Here is a 21,804-nt window from a genome sequence, read left to right on the forward strand (position 1 = left end):
AAGAAGAGGAAGAAGAGGAAGAAGAGGAAGAAGAGGAAGAAGAGGAAGAGGAAGAGGAAGAGGAAGAGGAAGAGGAAGAGGAAGAGGAAGGAAGAGGAAGAGGAGGAAGAGGAGGAAGAGGAGGAAGAGGAAGAGGAAGAGGAAGAGGAAGAAGAAGAAGAAGAAGAAGAAGAAGAAGAAGAAGAAGAAGAAGAAAATGGGGAGCAAGACAGGAGGAAGAAAAGTGGAAATAAGAGTTAACATTTCACATCACAATTACATGTTTTATAGTCACAAAGTTGTTCTGAACGTTTCTATAATAGCTAAGGGAAGCACATTTGGGATATGGTAATACATAGTAGGTAAAACACACTCCAGCCCCAATCATGTACATGTCAAAGGTAGATGATGCAATGCCAGACACGCAGTCTTAAGAACTTACCTATTTGGAATTCACACCCCAACTAACCATAAAAAAATAAAAAATGTAATTCAAAAAAATTCAAGGATAAAAATGGAACAAGGCTACTTAAATAGAAAGAGAAAGTAATGATACTGGCAATTTGGGATGATTTAATTGTAAGTAACCACTGAGTGGATTAGAAAAGGAAATGAGTTGGCCAGGTGCGGTGGCTCACGCCCGGAATCCCAGCACTTTGGCAGGCTGAGGCCAGCAGATCATGAGGTCAGGTGTTCGAGACCAACCCGGCCAGTATGGTGAAACCCCATCTCTACTAAAAATACAAAAATTAGCCAGGCGTGGTGGTGCCTGCCTATAATCCCAACTACTTGGGAGGCTGAGGCAGGAGAATCGCCTGAATCTGGGAGGCAGAGGTTGCAGTGAGCCGAGATTGTGCCACTGCATTCCAGTCTGGGCGACAGAGCGAGACTCCCTCTCAAAAAAAAAACAAAAACCGAAAACCAAAAAAACAGAAAAGGAAACCAGTTACATTGTTTTCATTATATGAAGAGGGAAGCAAACAAATTTACTATCAGAAAGAAACGCTTCCTGATGTTCAGTATTTTTATAGTATTTTCATTTTTTAGTATCTTTCTTTTCTTTTCTTTCTTTTTTTTTTTTGAGATGGAGTCTCGCTCTGTTGCTCAGGCTGGAGTACAGTGGCATGATCTCAGCTCACTGCAGCCACCGCCTCCCGGTTCAAGCAATTCTTGTGCCTCAGTCTCCCAGGTAGCTATGGTTACATACAGGTGTGTGCCACCATGCCTGGCTAATTTTTGTATACATATTTTTTTCTTTGAGATGGAGTCTCGCTCTGTCGCCCAGGCTGGAGTGCAGTGGCGCAATCTCGGCTCACTGCAAGCTCCACCTCCTGGGTTCACGTCATTCTCCCGCCTCAGCCTCCCGAGTAGCTGGGACTATAGGCTCCCGCCACCACGCCTGGCTAATTTTTTGTATTTTTAGTAGAGATGGGTTTTCACCGTGTTAGCCAGGATGGTCTCAATCTCCTGACCTTGGGATCTGCCCGTCTCAGCCTCCCAAAGCGCTGGGATTACAGGTGTGAGTCACCGTGCCCAGCAATTTTTGTACTTTTAGTAGAAACAGGGTTTTGCCATGTTGGCCAGGCTGGTCTCAAACTCCTGACCTCAGGTGATCCGCCCACCTTGGCCTCCCAAAGTGCTGGGATTACAAGCGTGAGTCACTGTGCCAAGTCACGCTGGTTTCTTAACAGCAGAGCTCTTAGAGGCCCTTTTAGTAAAAATTGTGTGTTCAAAAGAGAGAAAGAGAACACAAGGTGAAATGGCCTAGAGAGGAAGTCTCAGACAGAAAGGAGATAGGATTGGAAGATCCAGTGGATTCTACTCTAGAAAGGGCAAAAATGGATGCTCAGCTTTGGGGTTGAGAAAAAACTTTCAGGGACTCCATTGGACAGTGCCTAGAACACCAACCAAGTTGATGACATTGGTGGATGCCAGAAGAGGTGTTTTCATTTTATCCATAAAGAAGTGCCAGGCCCAGTGGCTCACACCTGTAATCCCAGCACTTTGGGAGGCTGAGGTGGGCAGATCACGAGGTCAGGAGATCGAGACCACCCTGGCTAACACAGTGAAACCCTCTCTCTACTAAAAATAGAAAAAATTAGCTGGGCGTGGTGGCGGGTGTCTGTAGTCCCAGCTATTTGGGAGGCTGAGGCAGGAGAACGGCATGAACCCATTAGGCAGAGCTTGCAGTAAGCCGAGATCGCTCCACTGCACTCCGGCCTGGGCAACAAAGCGCGACTCTGTCTTACAAAAAAAAAGAAAGAAAATAAGTGAGGTTGAGGCCAGGTGCAGTGGCTTACATGTATAAGTCTAACATTTTGGGAGGCTGAGGTGGGAGGATCACTTGAGGTTAGGAGTTCAAGGCTGCAGAGTGCTGTGAATGGTCCACTGCACTCCAGCCTGGGCATCAGAGCAAGACCCTGTCTCTTAAAAAAAAAATCAAAAACAGAAGTGAGGTTCAGAGAGGTCAAGTCAATTCTCCAAGGTCACGTAACTATCAAGTAGAAAAGCCACAATTAAAACCCAGAACTGAGCCGGGTGAGGTGGCTCATGCCTGTAATCCCAGCAGTTTGGGAGGCCGAGGCGGGTAGATCATTTAATGTCAGGCATTCAAGACCAGCCTGGCCAACATGGTGAAACCCTGTCTGTACTAAAAATACAAAAATTAGCCGGGTGTGGTGGTGGGCGCCTGTAATCCCAGCTACTCAGGAGGCTGAGGCAGGAGAATCGCTTTAACCTGGGAGGCGGAGGTGGCAAGGAGCTGAGATCGCGCCACTGCACTCCAGCCTGGGTGACAGAGCGAGACTCCGTCTCAAAAATAAATAAATAAATAAATAAATAAATAAATAAATAAAACCCAGAACTAGACCAGGTGCAGTGGCTCATTCCTGTAATCCTAGCACTTTGGGAGGCCAAGGCAGGAGGATTGCTTGAACCCAGATGTTTGAGACCAGCCTGGGCAACATAGGGAGATCCTGTCTCTACAAAAAAAAAAAAAATATATATATATATATATATGTGTGTGTGTGTGTATATATAGTTTTTTCTTGAGACACAGTCTCGTTCTGTTGCCCAGGCTGGAGTGCAGTGGCACGATCTCGGCTCACTGCAACCTCCGCCTCCGGGTTTAAGCAATTCTCCTGCCTCAGCCTCCCGAATAGCTGGGACTACAGGTGTACACCACCATGTCTGGCTAGTTTTTTGTATTTTAGTAGAAATGGGGTTTCACCATGTTTCCCAGTCTGGTCTCGAACTTCTGAGCTCAGGTAATCCACCCACCTCAGCCTCCCAAAGTATGGGATTACACACATGAGCCATCATGCCTGGCCAAAAAATAAAAAATTAACTGGGCATGGTGGCATGCACCTGTGGTGCAGGCTACCTGGGAGTCTGAGGTGGGAGGATCACTTAAACCCAGGAGGTCAAGGCTGCAGTGAAGCCTGGGTGACAGAGTGAGACCCTGTCTCAAAAAAACAAAAAACAAAAAAACCCAGAACTATTTGGTTCATTGATACTTTTTTTTTTTTTTTTTTTTTTTTGAGACAGTCTCGCTCTGCCACCCAGGCTGGAGTGCAGTGGTGAGATCATAGCTCACTGCAGCCTCGAACTCCTGGGCTCAACCTATCCTCCCTCCTTGGCTTCCCAAAGTGCTAAGGTTACAGGTGTGAGCCACGGTGCCTGGCCTGGTTCATTGATACTTTAAATGAATAACATAAAGAAACTTGTTTACTTAAATGTATATTGTTCATATCCTAAAGTTGCCTGAAGTTTTCTAGTAGCACACTAGAAACGAGCTTGTGATGGACAGGGCAAGCAATGCCATACTGCTACTGGAAAGTAAGATCGTGCTTGGGAACACGATTCCTCTTTGGAGCAGTAACCTCCCTCCCCTCTACTGACCCCTTAAGCCTTCGAGAAATGCTTGCTGAACTAAACTGAGAGAGGCTTGGGAGGGCCCCTACTTCACTGCAAATAAAAAACAAAACAGGATTTTAAAACCTTAATCTTCATCTTGCCAGGAAGCTTTAAAAATCTTTTGTTTCCTGATTTCCTTACCCTGAAACTGGCTTTGGTTTAACATTAGCTCATTCTAAAAACCACTAGCACTTAACTCACTATTTAAATAGCACACCCTTTAGATTAGATCAGGTGTGGAGGCTGCTAACCAGCCCTAGGGGAAGGTTATGAAAAGGAAAAGTTCTCCAACCATGGCTCCAGGTGGGACAGAAGCCAGATCACCTAGACGCAGAAAGCGTGCCTCGCCACTCGGTCCCCAAATCTGCAAAAACATGAGTGACAAGCAGAGTACCCTGAGGAAATGAAATTAAGCCAGGATATTTTTAGGGAACACATTTTGAAGTTAGTATTTATTCTGCTGTATTTCTTGCTGATTACGATGCCATTTCTTCATCCTAATGAATTCCTATATATTTAGTCTTGAAAATGAATAATGGCATTAAACATTAGGGGGAGCTTTTTTGGCTTGAATAAATGAATTTCTAGTTCTCTTTAACTTCTGTTTTCTTTTTTTTGACCCCCATATGGACACATGGTTTAACTCCTAAATGTTTAACAATCCAGATCTCATGGCACTGAGGAAGCTGCTATGAGCTTGTTGATCCTCTGGATCTCAGCAGCAGCCCCAGCATCAATCTCAGATCTCCTGGTCAAAGTTGCTTTGGGCAGAGGGTCCATCATTAATTTGTTTTCTACGTAACATTTTTTCAAGGAAGAACTAATCATTTTTCTTACTTGCCCATCCCTAATTCTAAGACTTACCTTTTAATATAGAAAGAGACCCTGAAGAAATCAGAATATTTCCATGTAGACATTTCATCTGCTTTAAATTTATTTTAATTAATTAATTAATTTTTTAGACAGAGTCTCGTGCTATTGCTCAGGCTGGAGTGCAGCGGTAACGATCTCGATCTCGGCTCACTGCAACCTCCGTCTCCTGGGTTCAAGTCATTCTCCTGCCTCAGTCTCCCAAATGGCTGGGATTACAGGCTTGCGCAACCACATCCGGCTATTTTTTTGCATTTTTAGTAGATATGGGATTTCGCCATGTTGCCCAGGCTGGTCTCAAACTCCTGACCCCCGGCGATCCACCCACCTTGGCTTCCAAAAATGCTGGGATTACAAGTGTGAGCTACCATGGCCGGCCTAAATTTTTTTTATTTTTATGGTCTTAACTTTTTCTTCTGCTCTTTTTGGATGAACCTTCCTGATCATCAGTTTGGAAAACTCTTATTGAGAAAAAACTTTTTTTTTTTGAGACAGAGTCTCGCTCTGTTGCCCAGGCTGAAGTGCAGTGGCATGATCGTGGCTCACTGCCACCTCTGGCTCCCAGGTTCAAGCCATTCTCCTGCCTCAGCCTCCTGAGTAGCTGGGATTACAGGTATGCACCACCATGCCTGGCTAATTTTTGTATTTTTAGTAGAGATGGGGTTTCGCCATGTTGGCCAGGCTGGTCCCAAACTCCTGGCCTCAAGAGATCCACCTCCTTTGGCTTCCCAAAGTGCTGGGATTATAGGCGTGAGTCACCGCACCCGTTCTCTATTGGGAAGAAATCTAAAACCACATGAGACAAAGAATTAAATCCTCATTAGGCTTTTGTGGGAAGGCTGCATTAGGCTCCAGAATGGGAAAGTCCACACTTAGACAGTACTCTTGATGACAGACATGTCAAAGGAAAGGGGAAAATGGCCCAGCCCAGTGCCCCAGAGTAACATGAATAGTTCTGCTTCTAGCAAAAACTAGTCTAAATAATGTTATGAATATAATTATTAAACTTTTCAACTTAAAAATGGGCTGAATGAATATCTGTCAGGTTAGAAATAGAGAGAAGTAAGGGAGGCTGAGGCAGGACAATCGCTTGAACCAGGGAGTTGGAGGTTGCAGTGAGCTGAGGTCGTGCCACAGCACTCCAGCCTGGTGACAGCGAGACTCCGTCTCAAACAAACAAACAAACAAACAAACAAAAAAGGGAAAAGAAATAGGGAGAACTAGCTATGTGTTTCAGTATGCATTTATTTCTCCAATTCTTGATTTTCTCTCCCTTTGAGTGTGTAATACAATAATGCACAGGGCCATGACCTCAAACCCATACCATCACGTTCCATGCCCACATTAGATTCTCACTTTTCTAGCTTATAATATAAACCTGCACAGCACTTAAAGCACAGCTTTCAGAATTTGTTGCTGTCTCTATGTGATCTTATCTTCTATTATTTCTTTTAAAAGTGATCTTGGACGGGTGCGGTGGCTCAAGCCTGTAATCCCAGCACTTTGGGAGGCCGAGACAGGCGGATCACGAGGTCAGGAGATCAAGACCATCCTGGTGAACACGGTGAAACCCCGTCTCTACTAAAAAATACAAAAAACTAGTCGGGCGAGGTGGCGGGCGCCTGTAGTCCCAGCTACTCGGGAGGCTGAGGCAGGAGAATGGCGTAAACCCGGGAGGCGGAGCTTGCATTGAGCTGAGATCCGGCCACTGCACTCCAGCCTGGGCGACAGAGCCAGACTCCATCTCAAAAAAAAAAAAAAAAAAAAGAAAAGTGATCTTATTTGCTTTTAAAAAATTACATTAATTAAAACAAAATAAGAAGGCACCCCCTAGTATTAGACCAAACAACAGACAGGAAACTGAAGTTCAGAGAAAGCAAGCAATTTCCCCAGGACCACAGAGCTAGTAAGTAGCTGACCTAGTACTCAAATTTGGATTGTCTGATTCTAAAGTTCACTTGCTGGCTGGGCGAGGTGGCTCACACCTGTAATCCCAGTGCTTTGAGAGGCTGAGGCAGGAGGAGCACTTAAGACCAGCCCGGGCAACATAGTGAGACCTCTTCTTTACTAAAAATTATTTAGAAATTAACTGGCATGGTGGTGCATGCCTGTAATCCCAGCTACTTGGGAGGTTATGGTGGGAGGATTGTTTGAGCCCAGGAGTTTGAGGCTGCCCTCAGCCTGGGTGACAGAGGAAGAACCTGTCTCCCCCTCCAAAAAAATTATATAAATAAAATAAAGTTCGGCCGGGCACGGTGGCTCAAGCCTGTAATCCCAGCACTTTGGGAGGCCGAGACGGGCGGATCACTAGGTCAGGAGATCGAGACCATCCTGGCTAACACGGTGAAACCCCGTCTCTACTAAAAAATACAAAAAACTAGCCGGGCGAGGTGGCGGGCGCCTGTAGTCCCAGCTACTCAGGAGGCTGAGACAGGAGAATGGCCCGAACCCGGGAGGCGGAGCTTGCAGTGAGCTGAGATCCGGCCACTGCACTCCAGCCTGGGCGACAGAGCGAGACTCCGTCTCAAAAAAAAATAAATAAATAAAGTTCATTTCCTCTTTGTCATGCTAGTCTGCCAATTCTTTCCTGCTATGAACTAGGAAGGACGCAGGTGAGAATTACACCCAGTGAAAAGCTGGAGGCCCTGATATTTTCTTTCTTTCTTTTTTTTTTTCTGAGTCAGGGTCTCACTCTGTCACCCAGGCTGGGGTGCGTTGGCATGATATCAGCTCACTGCAACCTCTGCCTGCCAGACTCAAGCCATCCTCCCACCCAAGCCTCCTGAGTAAATGGGACTACAGGTGCGTGCCACCACACCTGGTCCTGATATTTTTGACAAAGTTTCTCATTGGTGAGTCCAATAGAGATTCGTTGATTAAGTCATGAAGTTCCCTCTTATAGAGGTCTTCTTTTAGAGTATCCACAGTGATCCATCTCCAGGAAAAGACACCTCTAAAAGGATGCTCTTTGGTTCAGCTCCTATATCTTGAAAGACCAGAAGTTAACTGGATTGATATGATATCCAGTGGAGTCCTAGGAACGGGAGTTCTTGTATCTGCTAAGGTTATTCCCAATTATTCTGGGACCTCTCAGTATCTGGGAGCCTACAATACACCCTGGACATTCTGAGCACCAACCTTCCAGGACAGCTGGAAGAGGTACCCGGAAAGAGGTACCCTAGAACTGTCTGGCAGATCTTCCTAATCCTGCCCCACCTACGGAGCCTGCATCAGGTACATGCTTACCAAACAATGACCCTGACCACCCTATCATTTGGGGCAACTTCCTCCAACTGATCCAGGCCATTCAGGTTGACTATGTACTAATCCTACCTAGAGGGAATGCCCAGGTAGACCATAAATTCTACTCTGGCCAAAAATGACCTCCATTTCCACATCATTGCCACAATGCAGCCCAGTGAGACAGCCCTGTCCAGCCTAGTGCTGAGCAGTCAACATCTACAAAGTGTAGACTTTTAACCTCCTAAAGCAAACAGATTCTTCTCTTCCAACCCAAGGATGTGTGAAACACACTTTTTAATGTTAGTACTCTGGGCTGGGCATGGTAGCCCATGCCTATAATCCCAGCACTTTGGGAGGCCAAGACAGGCAGATCACTTGAGATCAGGAGTTTGAGACCAGCCTGGCCAACATGGTGGAACCCCATCTCTACTAAAAATACAAAATTAGCCAGGCATGGTGGTGCATGCCTGTAATCCCAGCTACTTGTCAACACATTTTCTAACAAACTGTATTAGTCAGGGTGTGAAGAAACCTGTAGCACTGCTGGAAGTGGAAACTGGTAAAACCTCTACTGGATCGTTTGGCAATCAAAATAAAAAGATACATCCTTTTGATGCAGGAATTCACTTCTCAGGATTTATCTGTCAAGTGTACTTGTACATATATGGAATGAAGTACGTAACAATATGTATTTGTATGTATAAGGTTATTCACTATAGTGTTGTTTTTAATAGTGAAAGACTGGGCCAGGTGTGGTGGCTTATGCCTGTAATCTCAGCACTTTGGGAGGCCAAGGCAAGTGGATCACCTGAGATTAGGAGTTCGAAGACCAACCTGGCCAATATGGTGAAACCCCATCTTTATTAAAAATACAAAAATTGGCCGGGCACGGTGGCTCAAGCCTGTAATCCCAGCACTTTGGGAGGCCGAGACGGGCGGATCACTAGGTCAGGAGATCGAGACCATCCTGGCTAACACGGTGAAACCCCGTCTCTACTAAAAAATACAAAAAATTAGCCGGGCGAGGTGGCGGGCGCCTGTAGTCCCAGCTACTCAGGAGGCTGAGACAGGAGAATGGCCCGAACCCGGGAGGCGGAGCTTGCAGTGAGCTGAGATCCGGCCACTGCACTCCAGCCTGGGCGACAGAGCGAGACTCCGTCTCAAAAAAAAAAAAAAAAAAAAAAAAAAAAATTAGCTGGGTGTGGTGGCGGGTGCCTATAGTCCCAACTACTTGGGAGGCTGAGGCAGGAGAATCGCTTGAACCTGGGAGGTGGATTGCAGAGAGCCGAGATTGAGCCACTGTACTCCAGCCTGGGTGATAGAGCGAGACTCTGTCTCAAAAAAAAAAAAAAAAAAAAAAAAGTGAAAGACTGGAAACAACCTAAATGCTTATCATGGTTAAATAAGTTATGATACATCCACATAATGCAATACTATACAGTTATAAAAAAATACGGAAACTCTTTACATATTATTAAGGAAACATCTTAGAAATGTACTGTTAAGTAAAAGTAAAACAAACAAGGGCTAGAATGTGTGTAGCATACTACCATTTGTGTAAAAGGGAAGGGAGAGCAAGTAACACAGGCAGGGGAACAGGGAAGCTGGGGTGTAGAAATGAGATGATTTTGTATTATAGACCCTTTCGAATTTTCAACCAAGTAAATATGCTCTCTTTTCAGAGAAACAAATCCAAAGATTGAATTCTCAACTCCTTGCTAAGAAATAATGTTTAGTATCTCAAAAAATGAGGGTAAAATTTTCAATGAGGGAAAAATTATGATTATTAAAATAATTACATATATGTAAATAATGATAACAGCATCTCACTGAGTCCTCTCAGCAAATTTGCGAGGTAGGAACTATTACTATTACAATCTCACAGATGAAGAAATGAAGGCATAGAAAGGTTAAATAATTTGTCTACTGCCACACAGCTGGTAAATTATAGAATAGAAATTCCCCGACACTACAAAATTTGGCATCTTTAAAAAAAAGTATTATTGGCCGGGTACGGTAGCTCACGCCTGTAATCCCAGCACTTTGGGAGGCCGAGGCAGGCAGATCATTAAGTCAGGAGATTGAGACTATCCTGGCTAACATGGTGAAACCTTGTCTCTACTAAAAACACAGAAAATTAGCAGGGCATGGTGGCGGGCTCCTGTAGTCCCAGCTACTCCGGAGGCTGAGGCAGGAGAATGGTGTAAATCCAGAAGGCGGAGCTTGCAGTGAGCTGAGATCACACCACTGCACTCCAGCCTGGATGACAGAGCGAGACTCCGTCTCAAAAAAAAAAAAAAAAAAAAAAAAATAATATATATATATGTTATTATCATTAATTTATTTTGTAACTGTCCTGTGACTGTCGTAAAAAAATTTGGCATCTGAAAGCAAGGGGAGAAGGATACAAAGAACAGCACAGAACTTTAAACACAAGTGAAGAAAGTTTGGGAGAATCACTTTCATTTAAAAAACAATTAAATTTCGGCTGGGCACAGTGGCTCACGCCTGTAATCCCAGCACTTTGGGAGGCTGAGGTGGGCGGATCACAAGGTCAGGAGATGGAGACCATCCTGGGTAACATAGTGAAACCCCGTCTCTACTAAAAATAGAAAAAATTAGCCGGGCGTGGTGGCGGGCACCTGTAGTCCCAGCTACTCTGGAGGCTGAGGCAGGAGAATGGCATGAACCCGGGAAGTGGAGCTTGCAGTGAGCCGAGATTGCGCCACTGCACTCCAGCCTGGGCGACAGAGCCAGACTCCGTCTCAAAAAAAAAAAAAAAAAAAAAATTAAATTTCAAACATATGTTGGTTTATGTTGGTTCTCCTGAACCAACTTTGTTAACTTGCATAAATTTTCATCTAACAAAATTAAAAGAAGCTATAGATAATGATTGTTTAATTTGGTCCTTTTAGTATCTGGAAAAAAGCTCAAAGTCCTAATATGAACTTGATGTAATTGCTACACTTCCTTTTCTTTTTTTTTAAAGTCTCACCCTGTCACCCAGGCTGAAGTGCCGGGATGTGATCTCGGCTTACTTAAACCTTCACTTCCCAGATTCAAGTGTTTCTCATGCCTCAGCCTCCTGAGTAGCTGGGATTACAGGCGCATGCCACCATGCCCGGGTAATTTTTGTATTTTTGGTGGAGACAGGGTTTCACCATTTTGGCCAGGCTGGTCTTGAAATCCTGGTCTCAAGTGCTCCGCCCTCCTCAGCCTCCCAAAGTGCTGGGATTACAGGTAGGAGCCACCACGGCTGGCCAATAGTTGCATTTCACAGATGTATGATACTACCATGTAGATAAATAGACCTAAGAGAAAAGTATTAATAAATCTAAAGTATAATGTGAAGTAAACTTTATTCTTACCATTTTCCTTTTCGATGACAATGATGGCTCATTTATCTGGAACAAAAAGAGTTCAAATAGTTTTTCAAAGGCATGTGAAGCTACTTTGCAAATATTTTCATCCATTTGTATTTATAGCTAAATCTCAATTTTAAGAGGTCGATCCTCTACTTGATGGGTGTTTCTCATCCTCTTTTTGCCTAGGTTTTGAAGGGCCAGTGGAGAACTGAGAAGAGGGATAACTGTAATTCCCTGTCAATCAGGGGCATACAGAGGAGTAGGGAATATGGGGTGGTGGAAACTGTTAGATAAACCACTCTGAATTACCCTCAAATTTTATTCATTCTTGCCTCCCATTACTTTGCATGATTAAAGAGTTAGGACAATTACTCTATAAAATTAACAGAAAAAAGCCCTGGGCTATTACATCTTCTAACCTTTAGGAAGTTACAGCAACATACAGACAGGCACAACTTTCAACATCAGGTGACTGAAGTCTAATTAGGCATTATGAAAAGTCTCATAGATGTAAGTTTTTGTTGAGAAAGGAAGAAGAAATAAAAGTATTATGTTGATCATTCTATTCACATAGAATTTTCAAATATTAAGATTTAATAACCTATGCAACTAGCATAAAATTATGAGGAAGTATGTGAGTTTCACTATTTGGATTTCATATTGATTAGAATTAAAATTTTTTATTTTGTACACAGAGATGTACATTTGAGAAATAAATTGTAACTTTAAGAACAAAAATGTAATATATGTGAAGGTTTGCTACATAAAAAAAAGGTAAGAAATATGCTTAATGTGCTAAGACAACTTTTTAGAAATAACTTGAATCTATGTAGAGTTCTAGCAAGATAAATTATTTTGTGACAATCAAGCTAGGCAAGGTGGCTTATGCCTGTAATCCCAGCACTTTGGGAGGCTGAGGGGAGAGGACTGCTTGAGGCCAGGAGTTTGAGACCAGCCTGAGCAACACAGCGAGACCCTGTCTCTACAAAAAAATTAAAATACATATATAGAGAGAGATCACATGGACACATGTCAAAGTTCTTTGTATAACATGTAGCTACTTGTTGTAAAACTATTTTTTTCCACCAAGCACAGTGGCTCATACTTATCATCTCAACACGTTGGGAGGCTGAGGCAGGAGGGTTGCTTGAGCCCAGAAGTTCGAGACCAGCCTGGGTAACATAGTGATACCCTGTCTCTACAAAAAATATTAAAAAATAGCTAGGTGTAGTGGTGTATGCCTGTAGCCCCAGTTGCCTGGGAGGCTGAGGCAGGAAGATTGCTTGAGCCTGGGAGGTCAAAGCTGCAGTGAGCCATGATTGTGCCACCGTATTGCAGGCTGGGTGACAGAGTGAGACACTCCCTCAAAACAAACCATCATCAGCAACAACAAAACGATTTGTTTCCCATTCCACTAGGTGTAAAAAGAAAATTTAAGGCTGGGTGCGGTGGCTCACGCCTATAATCCCAGCACTTTGGGAGGCCAAGGTGGATGGATCACCAGAGGTCAGGAGTTCAAGACCAGCCTGGCCAATATGGCGAAACCCTGTCTCAACTAAAATACAAAAATTAGCTGGGCATGGTGGCGTGTGCCTGTAATCCCAGCTACTTGGGGGGCTGAGGCAGGAGGATTGCTTGAACCTGGGAAGCGGAGGTTACAGTGAGCCGAGATTGTGCCACTGCACTCCAGCCTGGGCAACACAGTGAGACTCCGGCTCAAAAAAAAAAAAAAAGAAAATTAAAAACACCAAAAGACGGGCCAGGCATGGTGGCTCACACCTGTAATCCCAGCACTTTGGGATGCCAAGGCAGGTGGATTACTTGAGTCCAGGAGTTTGAGACCAGCCTGGACAACACGGCAAATACTCATCTTTAAAGAAAAAAAGAAAATTAAAAAAATTTTAAAACCAAAGGGCTACTTGTTGTTATGCATCAGATTCAAGCGAAATATTAAAAACAAAATACATATGTCAGTGTATGCTGTTGTAAGGACAGGATTTAATTTTTATTTATAGTTTTGCCCAATATATACCATGTGCAACTGTATAGTATCTAAGAAGTCTTAGGAAAAGTGGAAAAGCAAAAATTCATAATATAGTTAACTTAAAATTACAAAAGAAATTTAAGGTAAATACTGAAAATTTCAGTGGCATAGGAGAGTCTACTACACACATCTCCTTGGAAGAAAGCAAAGTATCAACTTACTTCAGAGAATAATGTAGCCAGTGGAACATACTCTAACATTTGCTACTGTTCAACCAAAATAATTTTAGGTAGGGCTTTTATATAATCTCATCCTTCAGTGATTATTATTTTATTCTTATTGTTCTCATTATTATTTATTCTCATTATTATCCTATTAAGTTATAGAAATACAAAAACAACATAGGACTTCCATTCTCATTTTGGACCATACGTCTTCCCAAAATAAAGACAAATTATCAAAACCACTGGGCAAGTTTTCAGAGTATGTTCATTACAATTCAATCTCTCAGTACTTAAAAAAATCAAACATGGTTTACCATATTCTTATTTGGCCTTATTCAACTCACTGGGAGAAAGTAAATCATAACATTTAAATGAAAAATTAGGAGTTTTTATTAAGTTTTACCATATTACAGAATTAAGATTGTTCTCAAACTTACTTCAATGATGAGACACTTATTTTACTGACTATATTCTTCTTCTTTGTAAAAATTCAGTAGCTGTGTCTTTTCCTTAAGCTTCAGACAGACATAATAATGCAGCCAACAAACTATATATCACACATCTGGTGTCTACTTGCAATGTTATATAACAGCCAAACACCAGAGTGGGTTATCCCAGTCAAAGCATGTCAGATATTGCACTAGGACTTTTGAATCTCAAACCATTAAAAAAAAGAAAGAAAGAAAGAAAAGAAAAGATTTCTATGAAAGCTTTCTGTTTTGAGCACTATACTTTTTTTTAACAAGCGAGCAAATAACAGAAAAAACAAACATACACACATAAATGAGGGATTACGAAATCACTTACCTCTTGTTGTTCCATATATTCTCTATGTCTCCGAGCTGCCTCATGCCTCCATAACTTCAGGCAAACCAAAGCACTAATGAGATAAACTATCATGGTAACAAATAGGAAGATCATTGCAGCTATCTGTCCTCCTTCTACCCGGCAGAACACTGCGTTCACTGGTGTATTAAATAACGGATAGTAGCAGAGGCCACCTCGGTTGGTATCATTCACATAGACTATGGCTGCGGCCATATACAAAATAAACAAGGCAACGTTAATTCCAAATTCAGTTAGGGGCCACCAATTAGAGTCCAGAAGAATGGTCCGGTAATACATGGACATTCCAAGAACCAGAATAATAATGGTGGTGATCCAAGCTAATCCAGCAACCACAAGTATAAAAGGGGTCTTAGGGCCACTGTAGTAATAGCCCCCATACATACTGCCCAGTCCACCAACGCCTCCCATGCCATACGGTTGTGAATATCCAAACAAGTTGTACCACTCACTGTCCTTGTGAATGTAAGCTGTGACACAAGCAAAGACACCGGCCCCCAAAAGCAGCTCCACCACCCCCAGTATTCTCAGCAGGCCTGCCCACGACTTCATGTAGGAGTACCTGAGGTTATACTCCTCCACCTTCTCACTGTATGTTCGCACTGTTTGTGTGTGTCGGTCTAGAGATCCATAGGGATCCTGGGGAAACACTGCGTCAGCCTCTTTCCGGGAACTAAAGGTTCCTCCTGACCCTCCGTAGGGATCTTTGCAGGAGTTGGGGGGCGAATGGTGGTTTGGTCTTGCTGGAGAGGCTGGTGGTGAACACTCCACTCCATCGGAGATGTATCTGATATCAGACACTGGCTTATCCCATTCGGGGTCCTTTTTCTTCCCTCTGAAGAAGTTCTTCCAGGAGTCGGGGACAAAGCGCCTTACTGGTTTGAGATCTGGCACTACAGCTGGTTCCTCTGTGTCACTTGAGTAGAAGTCTGGCCCAAATGGTGGCTGTAATGGGAGAGGGGGTGGTGGCAAGGGATCAGCGCTCACTGCCCGCTCACTGTCGTGAAGAGTTGGGCGGGTTCTTATGGTGCTATCTTGATAGGGCAGGTCGCTTGGGACCGCATCGTAGTGCCTGTCCCGATTCCTGGATCTTCCATCATTTGATGACATTTGTGATTTTCACACCTGTGGCCAAATTTAAAGTTATCACTTATGATTAGTTACTTATCCTCTCAACGATGCTGATTTTATTCACGTAGTAGCAAAAACTATTTAGGAGACCAACAGGATCATGTCTAATTATTATGATATACAAAAATGATAAATATGAGACTGGGCATGGTGGCTCATGCCTGTAATCCCAGCACTTCGGGAGGCCAAGACAGGCGGATCATTTCAGGTCAGGAGTTTGAGACCAGCCTGACCAACATGGTGAAACACTACCTCTACTGAAAATACAAAAACTAGCCAGGTGTGGTAGCATGCACCTGTGATCCCAGCTACTCGGGAGGTTGAGATATAGATCGCTTGAACCCAGGAGGCAGAGGTTGCCGTGAGCCAAGATTGCGCCGCTGCACTCCAGCCTGGGTGACAGGGCTAGACCTTGTCTCAAAAAAAAAAAAAAGACAAATATGTATATTTTAACACTATAGATTTTCTATATTTCAAACAATTATATTACCTAGGGATACAGTCATCATTCTATGCCATTTTAAATGCAATCAAGATTCGAAACGTTAGGCTGGGCATGATGGCTCATGCCTGTAATCCCAGCACTTTTGAGAGGCCAAGGCAGGAGGATCACTTAAGGCCAGGAGTGGAAGATCAGCCTGGCAACATAGTGAGACCTGTATCTACCCAAAAAATTTTAAAAAATTAGCCATGTGTGGTGCTGTGCCCAGTCTCAGCTACTTGGGAGGCTAAGGTAGAGGAGAGAATCACCTGACCCCAGGAGTCTGAGGTTACAGTGAGCTCTGACTGCACCAGTGCACTCTAGCCTGGGTGACACAGCGAGTCTCTGTCTCTAAAAAGGGGGAAAAAAAAAAAGAAATGAAAACTGAAATATTTATAAATGTAATTTATCTGTGAGACCTATTAAACAATAAAAAAGAACAAAAGTGACAAAACTTTAACAAAACAGAACGCGAACACACTCCCAAGTAGAGTCATTTCCTCAAACATCTAAATCAAAATAGTAAGCGTTTGAGTGTAGCGAAATTTGATGGGTCAGCAAATATTCTTCATTTTCACTTGGAATAGCCTAGGAGAGGCAGTCTGTTAAAACAAAGGGAGTGCACAGCCCTTCCCCTTCCTAAATCAACAAAGTCATTTTAGAGGACTTGCTTCTTCCAGTCTAAAATATTAACAATGGAAACTAGATGTAAAAAAATTGAATCTCAGAGGCAACAATCACCAAAGGCTAAGGCTCCCCCAAGGCACAATAGAGAATGGCAGCAATGACCATTAATATTACTCTTTTCAGAGCAATTCAGGTGATTTACTGTTCCCAAGGAGAGACTCAAGTATCTCAGAAGGTATTTAATCCACTTCAAAAATAAAGCAGAAAATGCACTTTTACTAAGCCTATTGATTCATGAAATCAGTGCTCTGCACCCATACACAGGAAGAAAACCATTTGCGAATTAACTACTAGGGTTAAGGTATGCCGAATTTCTCTCTCAAATTGTTTATAAGTATTTTGCTTGAAGAATTAAAAAATTTTTTTTTCATTCACACCCTGCCAAGTCTCATTATTGAAGACTTAAACTGGGCACATGGTATTGTACTTGATACTACGGTCTCAAAATTAAAATGGATAACCCCATCTTTTTTGTTATTGTTTTACTTATTTATTACTTATTTACTTATTTAATATTTTAAAGACAGGGTCTCACTCTGTTTCCCAGGCCAGAGAGTAGGAGCATAATCATAGCTCACTGCTGCCTCAGCCTCCTGAGTAGCTGGGACTACAGGCGCATGCCACCATACCCAGCTAATTCTTTTTTTTTTTTTGAGACTCGCTCTGTCGCCCAGGCTGGAGTGCAGTGGCTCGATCTCAGCTCACTGCAAGCTCCACCTCCTGGGTTCACGCCATTCTCCTGCCTCAGCCTCCCGAGTAGCTGGGACTACAGGTGCCCACCACCATGTCTGGCTAATGTTTTGTATTTTTAGTAGAGATGGGGTTTCACCGTGTTAGCCAGGATGGTCTTGATCTCCTGACCTTGTGATCCGCCCGCCTCGGCCTCCCAAAGTGCTGGGATTATAGGCGTGAGCCACCACACTCCGCTGCTAATTCTTTAAAATTTTTAATAGACATTAAGTATCACTGTGTTGTCTAGGCTGGTCTTGAACTCCTGGGCTCAAGCGATCCTCCTGCCTTGGCCACCCAAAGTGCTGGGATTACAAGCGTTAGCCACTGCACCTGGTCTGATAACCCCAGCTTTATACTGTTGAACAATTTGGAAATTCCTAAGGCTTTATTTTATTTTACTTTGGAAAACAAAGACCCTTCATTTAACCTGCCTTGCACCAGGCATGCTGAAGGTATACTGGTGGACAAACCAGACTGAAATCCTTGCCTTCATGATGCTTTAACTGGGGGAGTGCCGGGCGGATTGACAGATGATAAATGAAATATACAGTATGCTAAAGAACAAAGTTGAGAAATGGGGTAAAGACTGCAATGGTGACAGGATGTTACAATCTTAAACCGAGTGACCAGGGAAATCTTCATAGAGAAAGGGACATCTGAGTGTAGAACTGAAGGTGAAGGAGGAAGCCCGGCCATTATCAGGGACAAGTGTTCGGGCAGATGGAACAGCTAGCGCAGATGCCCTGAGGCAGGAGTGCCTGGTATGTTCAAGAAATATTCAGGCATGGAGGCTACTGTGGCAGCAGCAAAGTGGGTAAGAAGGTGAATAGTAGAACTGAGGCCATCTGAATCATGTAGGGCCTTGAAAACCACTGGAAAGAAAGGACTTTGTCTTTTGCTGGGAGTGAGATGAGAAGCCACTGGAGAATTCTGAATAGAGGAGTGACATGATTTGACTAATTTTAACAGTATCACTATGGATGCTGTGTTGAGAGTACACTTCAGAAGGCAAGAGGTAAAACAGGAAGACTGGCTAGGCCACTGAAATAATCCAATGGATCTCTGAGATCGTGAGAAGAGGTCAAATGCTAGATAGGTATTTAAAATTTTTATTATAGAAATTTTCAAATATAATAAAAAGTAGAAAGAATAGCATTATGAACCCTTGTGTACCCACATCCAGCTTCTACATTTATCAATTTGTTGCCAAACTTGTTTCATTTATACTCCCCATACTATTTCCTCCGCCGCTGAGTCCTCTGAAGTAAACCCCAGACATCTGATCATTTTATCTGTCTATACTTCATTCTCCACCCCTCCCGCTTAGCCTTGGGGAGCAGCAGACTGAAGAGTGTTTCAGATGCGTTAAAAATCCAGGAAGAGATGTAAGGGGGCAAGCAAGGCACAGAGAATATGTACAGACTGGAGACAAGAGAATGGGGTGGAACCCTAGGGTCTTCTAATAGGGCACTCTGACCTTAAAGGATTAACTCTGATGGACCCAGCAAGGTGCCCAGTGCAAAGCAGTTCTGTATATTATAACAATCATTTATTTTTGTACCTTTCTCTTTTACTTCTTTCTCTAAAAAAAGTGTAAGTTCTAGAAATGCTATTACGACTCTAGTTTTTGAAACACATTCCTAAGAAATGTAGAAGCAAAAGCATAACAAATGATTTTAGCAAGTTTTACACAGCGTTTACAGGATACACCATGCTTAATTCAACTCACTGGTAAAAATAAGATTCACTGTAATGGATTTAACTCTTCACCTGTGAAGTGGCTTATTTGAATCAAATCACCTTATCCATTTTTAAATAAAAAACAAGCAATTATTATAGAGTTGTGGAAAAGCAAGTTAATGTGATTTTTAGAAGGTAATGGTTAGCTGTATTTCATTACATCTTAAATATCTGGATACCCCTAATGTCTTTCAGGATGTCACTGAGAGTCCGTTCTGGTCCCGCAGGCCGCGGCAGCGTGTGTCTTTGTCCCGCTCAGGCCCCGGACTCTTACTTCACTCTCGTACACTCATTTTGGAAAGCCGCGGCAGCGGCAGGAGAAATGGCTCCCCCAGCTAAGTGTCACAGGAATCATGCCTGGTCACCTTTCCACAAACAGAACCACCGGTTTACCTGGCTTAAAAGTTTTGCTGGACCCAAGAAAGGGGTAGATTTCGGATACTTCCGCGCTTCCAAGGGATCGGGAAAAGCTCTGTGGTTCTAACTAACCCACGACTGCCCGGGGGTACCGAGCATTTTCGCTGTGGGGTATCCCCCGCGCCAGCCTCTGGGCGCCCGGTCTCACAAATCTCACTGCGTCCTCGGCTCTGCCCGCGCCGGCTGGGCGTTCGTCTTCGCGTTTCTGGCTGAAACCCACTGTCTTTGGAGATTCCGCCCCAACGAGGCCGAAACTAAGCCGGGAGATCTCCCAGGTCAGGAGCACCGGGATCGCCCCAAGGTGCGCGCCGCGCCCCGCCCCGCCCCGCGCCCGGAAGGACGGCGGCTCGGCCGCACCTGCGTCTGCAGAGCGAAACCCGGCGGGACGCGGGCCTCCCCGATCCCTGGCTCCGGCCTCCCCCGCGGGCTATGGCAGGCTGAGTGCCGCCGAGCGCGGGCACCCTTCGGTCCCCGCACACCTGGGCTGGGGGCCGCCGGGCCCTCCTCTCCCGGTCACGTGGCCCCACTTACCTGCGCAGTCCACCCCGGCCCCACTTACCTGCGCAGTCACCAGGAAAAGCGCGCACGCCGCCCGGGACTCTGAAACCGGTATCTGACTCCGGGGCGGGGGTGGGGCCGGGCGGGACGAGCCCAGCTTTGCCCGCCCAGCTCTGCCCCGCCCGGCTCTATCGGCCCGACTCCCACTCTGGACCCAGGCTGATCGGTGCCACCGGCCGGCACCTCGCGGCAATGACTACACACGGGGCTCTTTTGGAAAGATAGTTACAGTTCTCGTCGCAGCTTTGCCGTCCTCTTCCCTATCTTTTGAAAAGTCTGACACGGGGTGAGGGAGATTCGTGCACTGTGCCTAAGGATCTAAGGCAGACAGTGCATGCTAGGTAATTTACGTTAAAAGACAGGAGAAACAAAATGAAATTCAACATTTTAATTGTGATATAAATTATGTAAATACTTTCCAAAAAGTATCTAAGATATTCCACTGTACAACACATCAAAACTATATATGAGAAGCTGAAGACAATGAAGTGTAAATAAGGCACACAGTTTACACTCATAATTGCATCCTAAACTGTGGTATAGTTCATATTTACAACCCGCCATAACGTTTTTGCATCCTGAATTAGTCCTTCACATTTTGATATTTGGCATAATGTTGAAACACACTTTATACACACTGACCGCTCCTTAAACCACTCACAGATTTAATAAATACTACAGAAAAAATTCAGAGATTTGAAGGCTTGATCTTCTATTTACTTCAAGATGACAGAAGAGTAGGTTTCTTGTGATGAAATACTACAAGAATGAAGAATTAACAAACTGTTGTGTAATTCATCAGAAAAGCATATTAACTCTGCTGAAGTACCACTGAATGAAACAAAAATGAATCTGTGAAGTAGGAATCAGATTAGCAGGCTGGCTTCTATGTCCCATCACTCTCATAGTCTTCTATTATTATGTTTTCTTCCATGTCTCCTTGGGCTGAAAAGGGCTGGGGCTGGCTAGCAGGCAGTTCACTGGCACTATTCTGACTCAAAGGAAGAGACCAGGTTTCCGGCGCAGTGGCTTGAGTGGGTTCACCCAGAGATTCCTCTGTAGAATGTCCTCCATTAAGCTGGGCTTCATCTCCGCTGTCAGGGTCTATCATTCCATGTTCCCTGTCAGTCAGGGCTTCCATTTTCAATCTGTCAGATTCATTGCAGGCATTAACAAGAACCAAAGGGGGAGATTTTTAAATTACACCATGAGTGTGATGATTATGAAGCCATCTTTCATTTACCTACATTGTGCTGTTCAGCTAGTCCCTTTAACTACAAAAACAAAATTACAAGGTAAATGACAAACTGTGAATAAGTTCCTACAACTTAAAATACAAAAAGGAGCTGAACACGGTGGCTCATGCCTATACTATCAGCACTGTGGGAGGCTGAGGGAGGCAGATCACTTGAGGCCAGGAGTTCAAGACCAGCCTGGACAACATGGCAAAAGCCCATCTCTACTGAAAATAGAAAAACTAGCCAGGCATAGTGGCATGTGTCTGTAATCCCAGCTACTCAGGAGGCTGAGGCAGGAGAATTGTTTGAACCCAGGAGGCGGAGGTTGCAGTGAGCCAAGCTAGTGCCACACTGAACTCCAGCCTGGGCGGCAACAGAGCAAGACTCTGCCTCA

The 21,804-nt window shown here is 44.0% G+C and overlaps 2 protein-coding genes across 12 annotated transcripts in view; both read right to left on the reverse strand.

The window, feature by feature from the left end:
* MARVELD2 (MARVEL domain containing 2) overlaps positions 1-20,244 on the reverse strand; it is a 33,336-nt gene extending 13,092 nt beyond the window's left edge. The window contains exons 1-3 of one of the 3 annotated variants that reach the window (XM_050793560.1): positions 20,174-20,244; positions 14,388-15,551; positions 11,376-11,411 (exon numbers count right to left, since the gene is read on the reverse strand). In XM_050793560.1, coding sequence (XP_050649517.1) covers positions 11,376-11,411; positions 14,388-15,536 — 1,185 coding nt within the window. In that variant the 5' untranslated portion in view covers positions 15,537-15,551; positions 20,174-20,244. Of the gene's footprint in view, positions 1-11,375; positions 11,412-14,387; positions 15,552-19,590; positions 19,931-19,971; positions 20,099-20,173 lie in introns of those variants that run through there. The other 2 variants (XM_050793561.1, XM_050793559.1) reach the window with 2 other exon arrangements.
* A 303-nt stretch (positions 20,245-20,547) lies between these two features.
* The window catches only part of RAD17 (RAD17 checkpoint clamp loader component), a 47,289-nt gene continuing 46,032 nt past the window's right edge, over positions 20,548-21,804 (reverse strand). For all 9 annotated transcript variants that reach the window (XM_050793556.1, XM_050793553.1, XM_050793549.1 and 6 more), the window contains one exon: positions 20,548-21,320. In XM_050793556.1, coding sequence (XP_050649513.1) covers positions 21,059-21,320 — 262 coding nt within the window. In that variant the 3' untranslated portion in view covers positions 20,548-21,058. The remainder of the gene's footprint in view (positions 21,321-21,804) is intronic.

The sequence above is a fragment of the Macaca thibetana genome, chromosome 6 (genome assembly GCF_024542745.1).
Source record: "Macaca thibetana thibetana isolate TM-01 chromosome 6, ASM2454274v1, whole genome shotgun sequence".
Taxonomy (NCBI): domain Eukaryota; kingdom Metazoa; phylum Chordata; class Mammalia; order Primates; family Cercopithecidae; genus Macaca; species Macaca thibetana.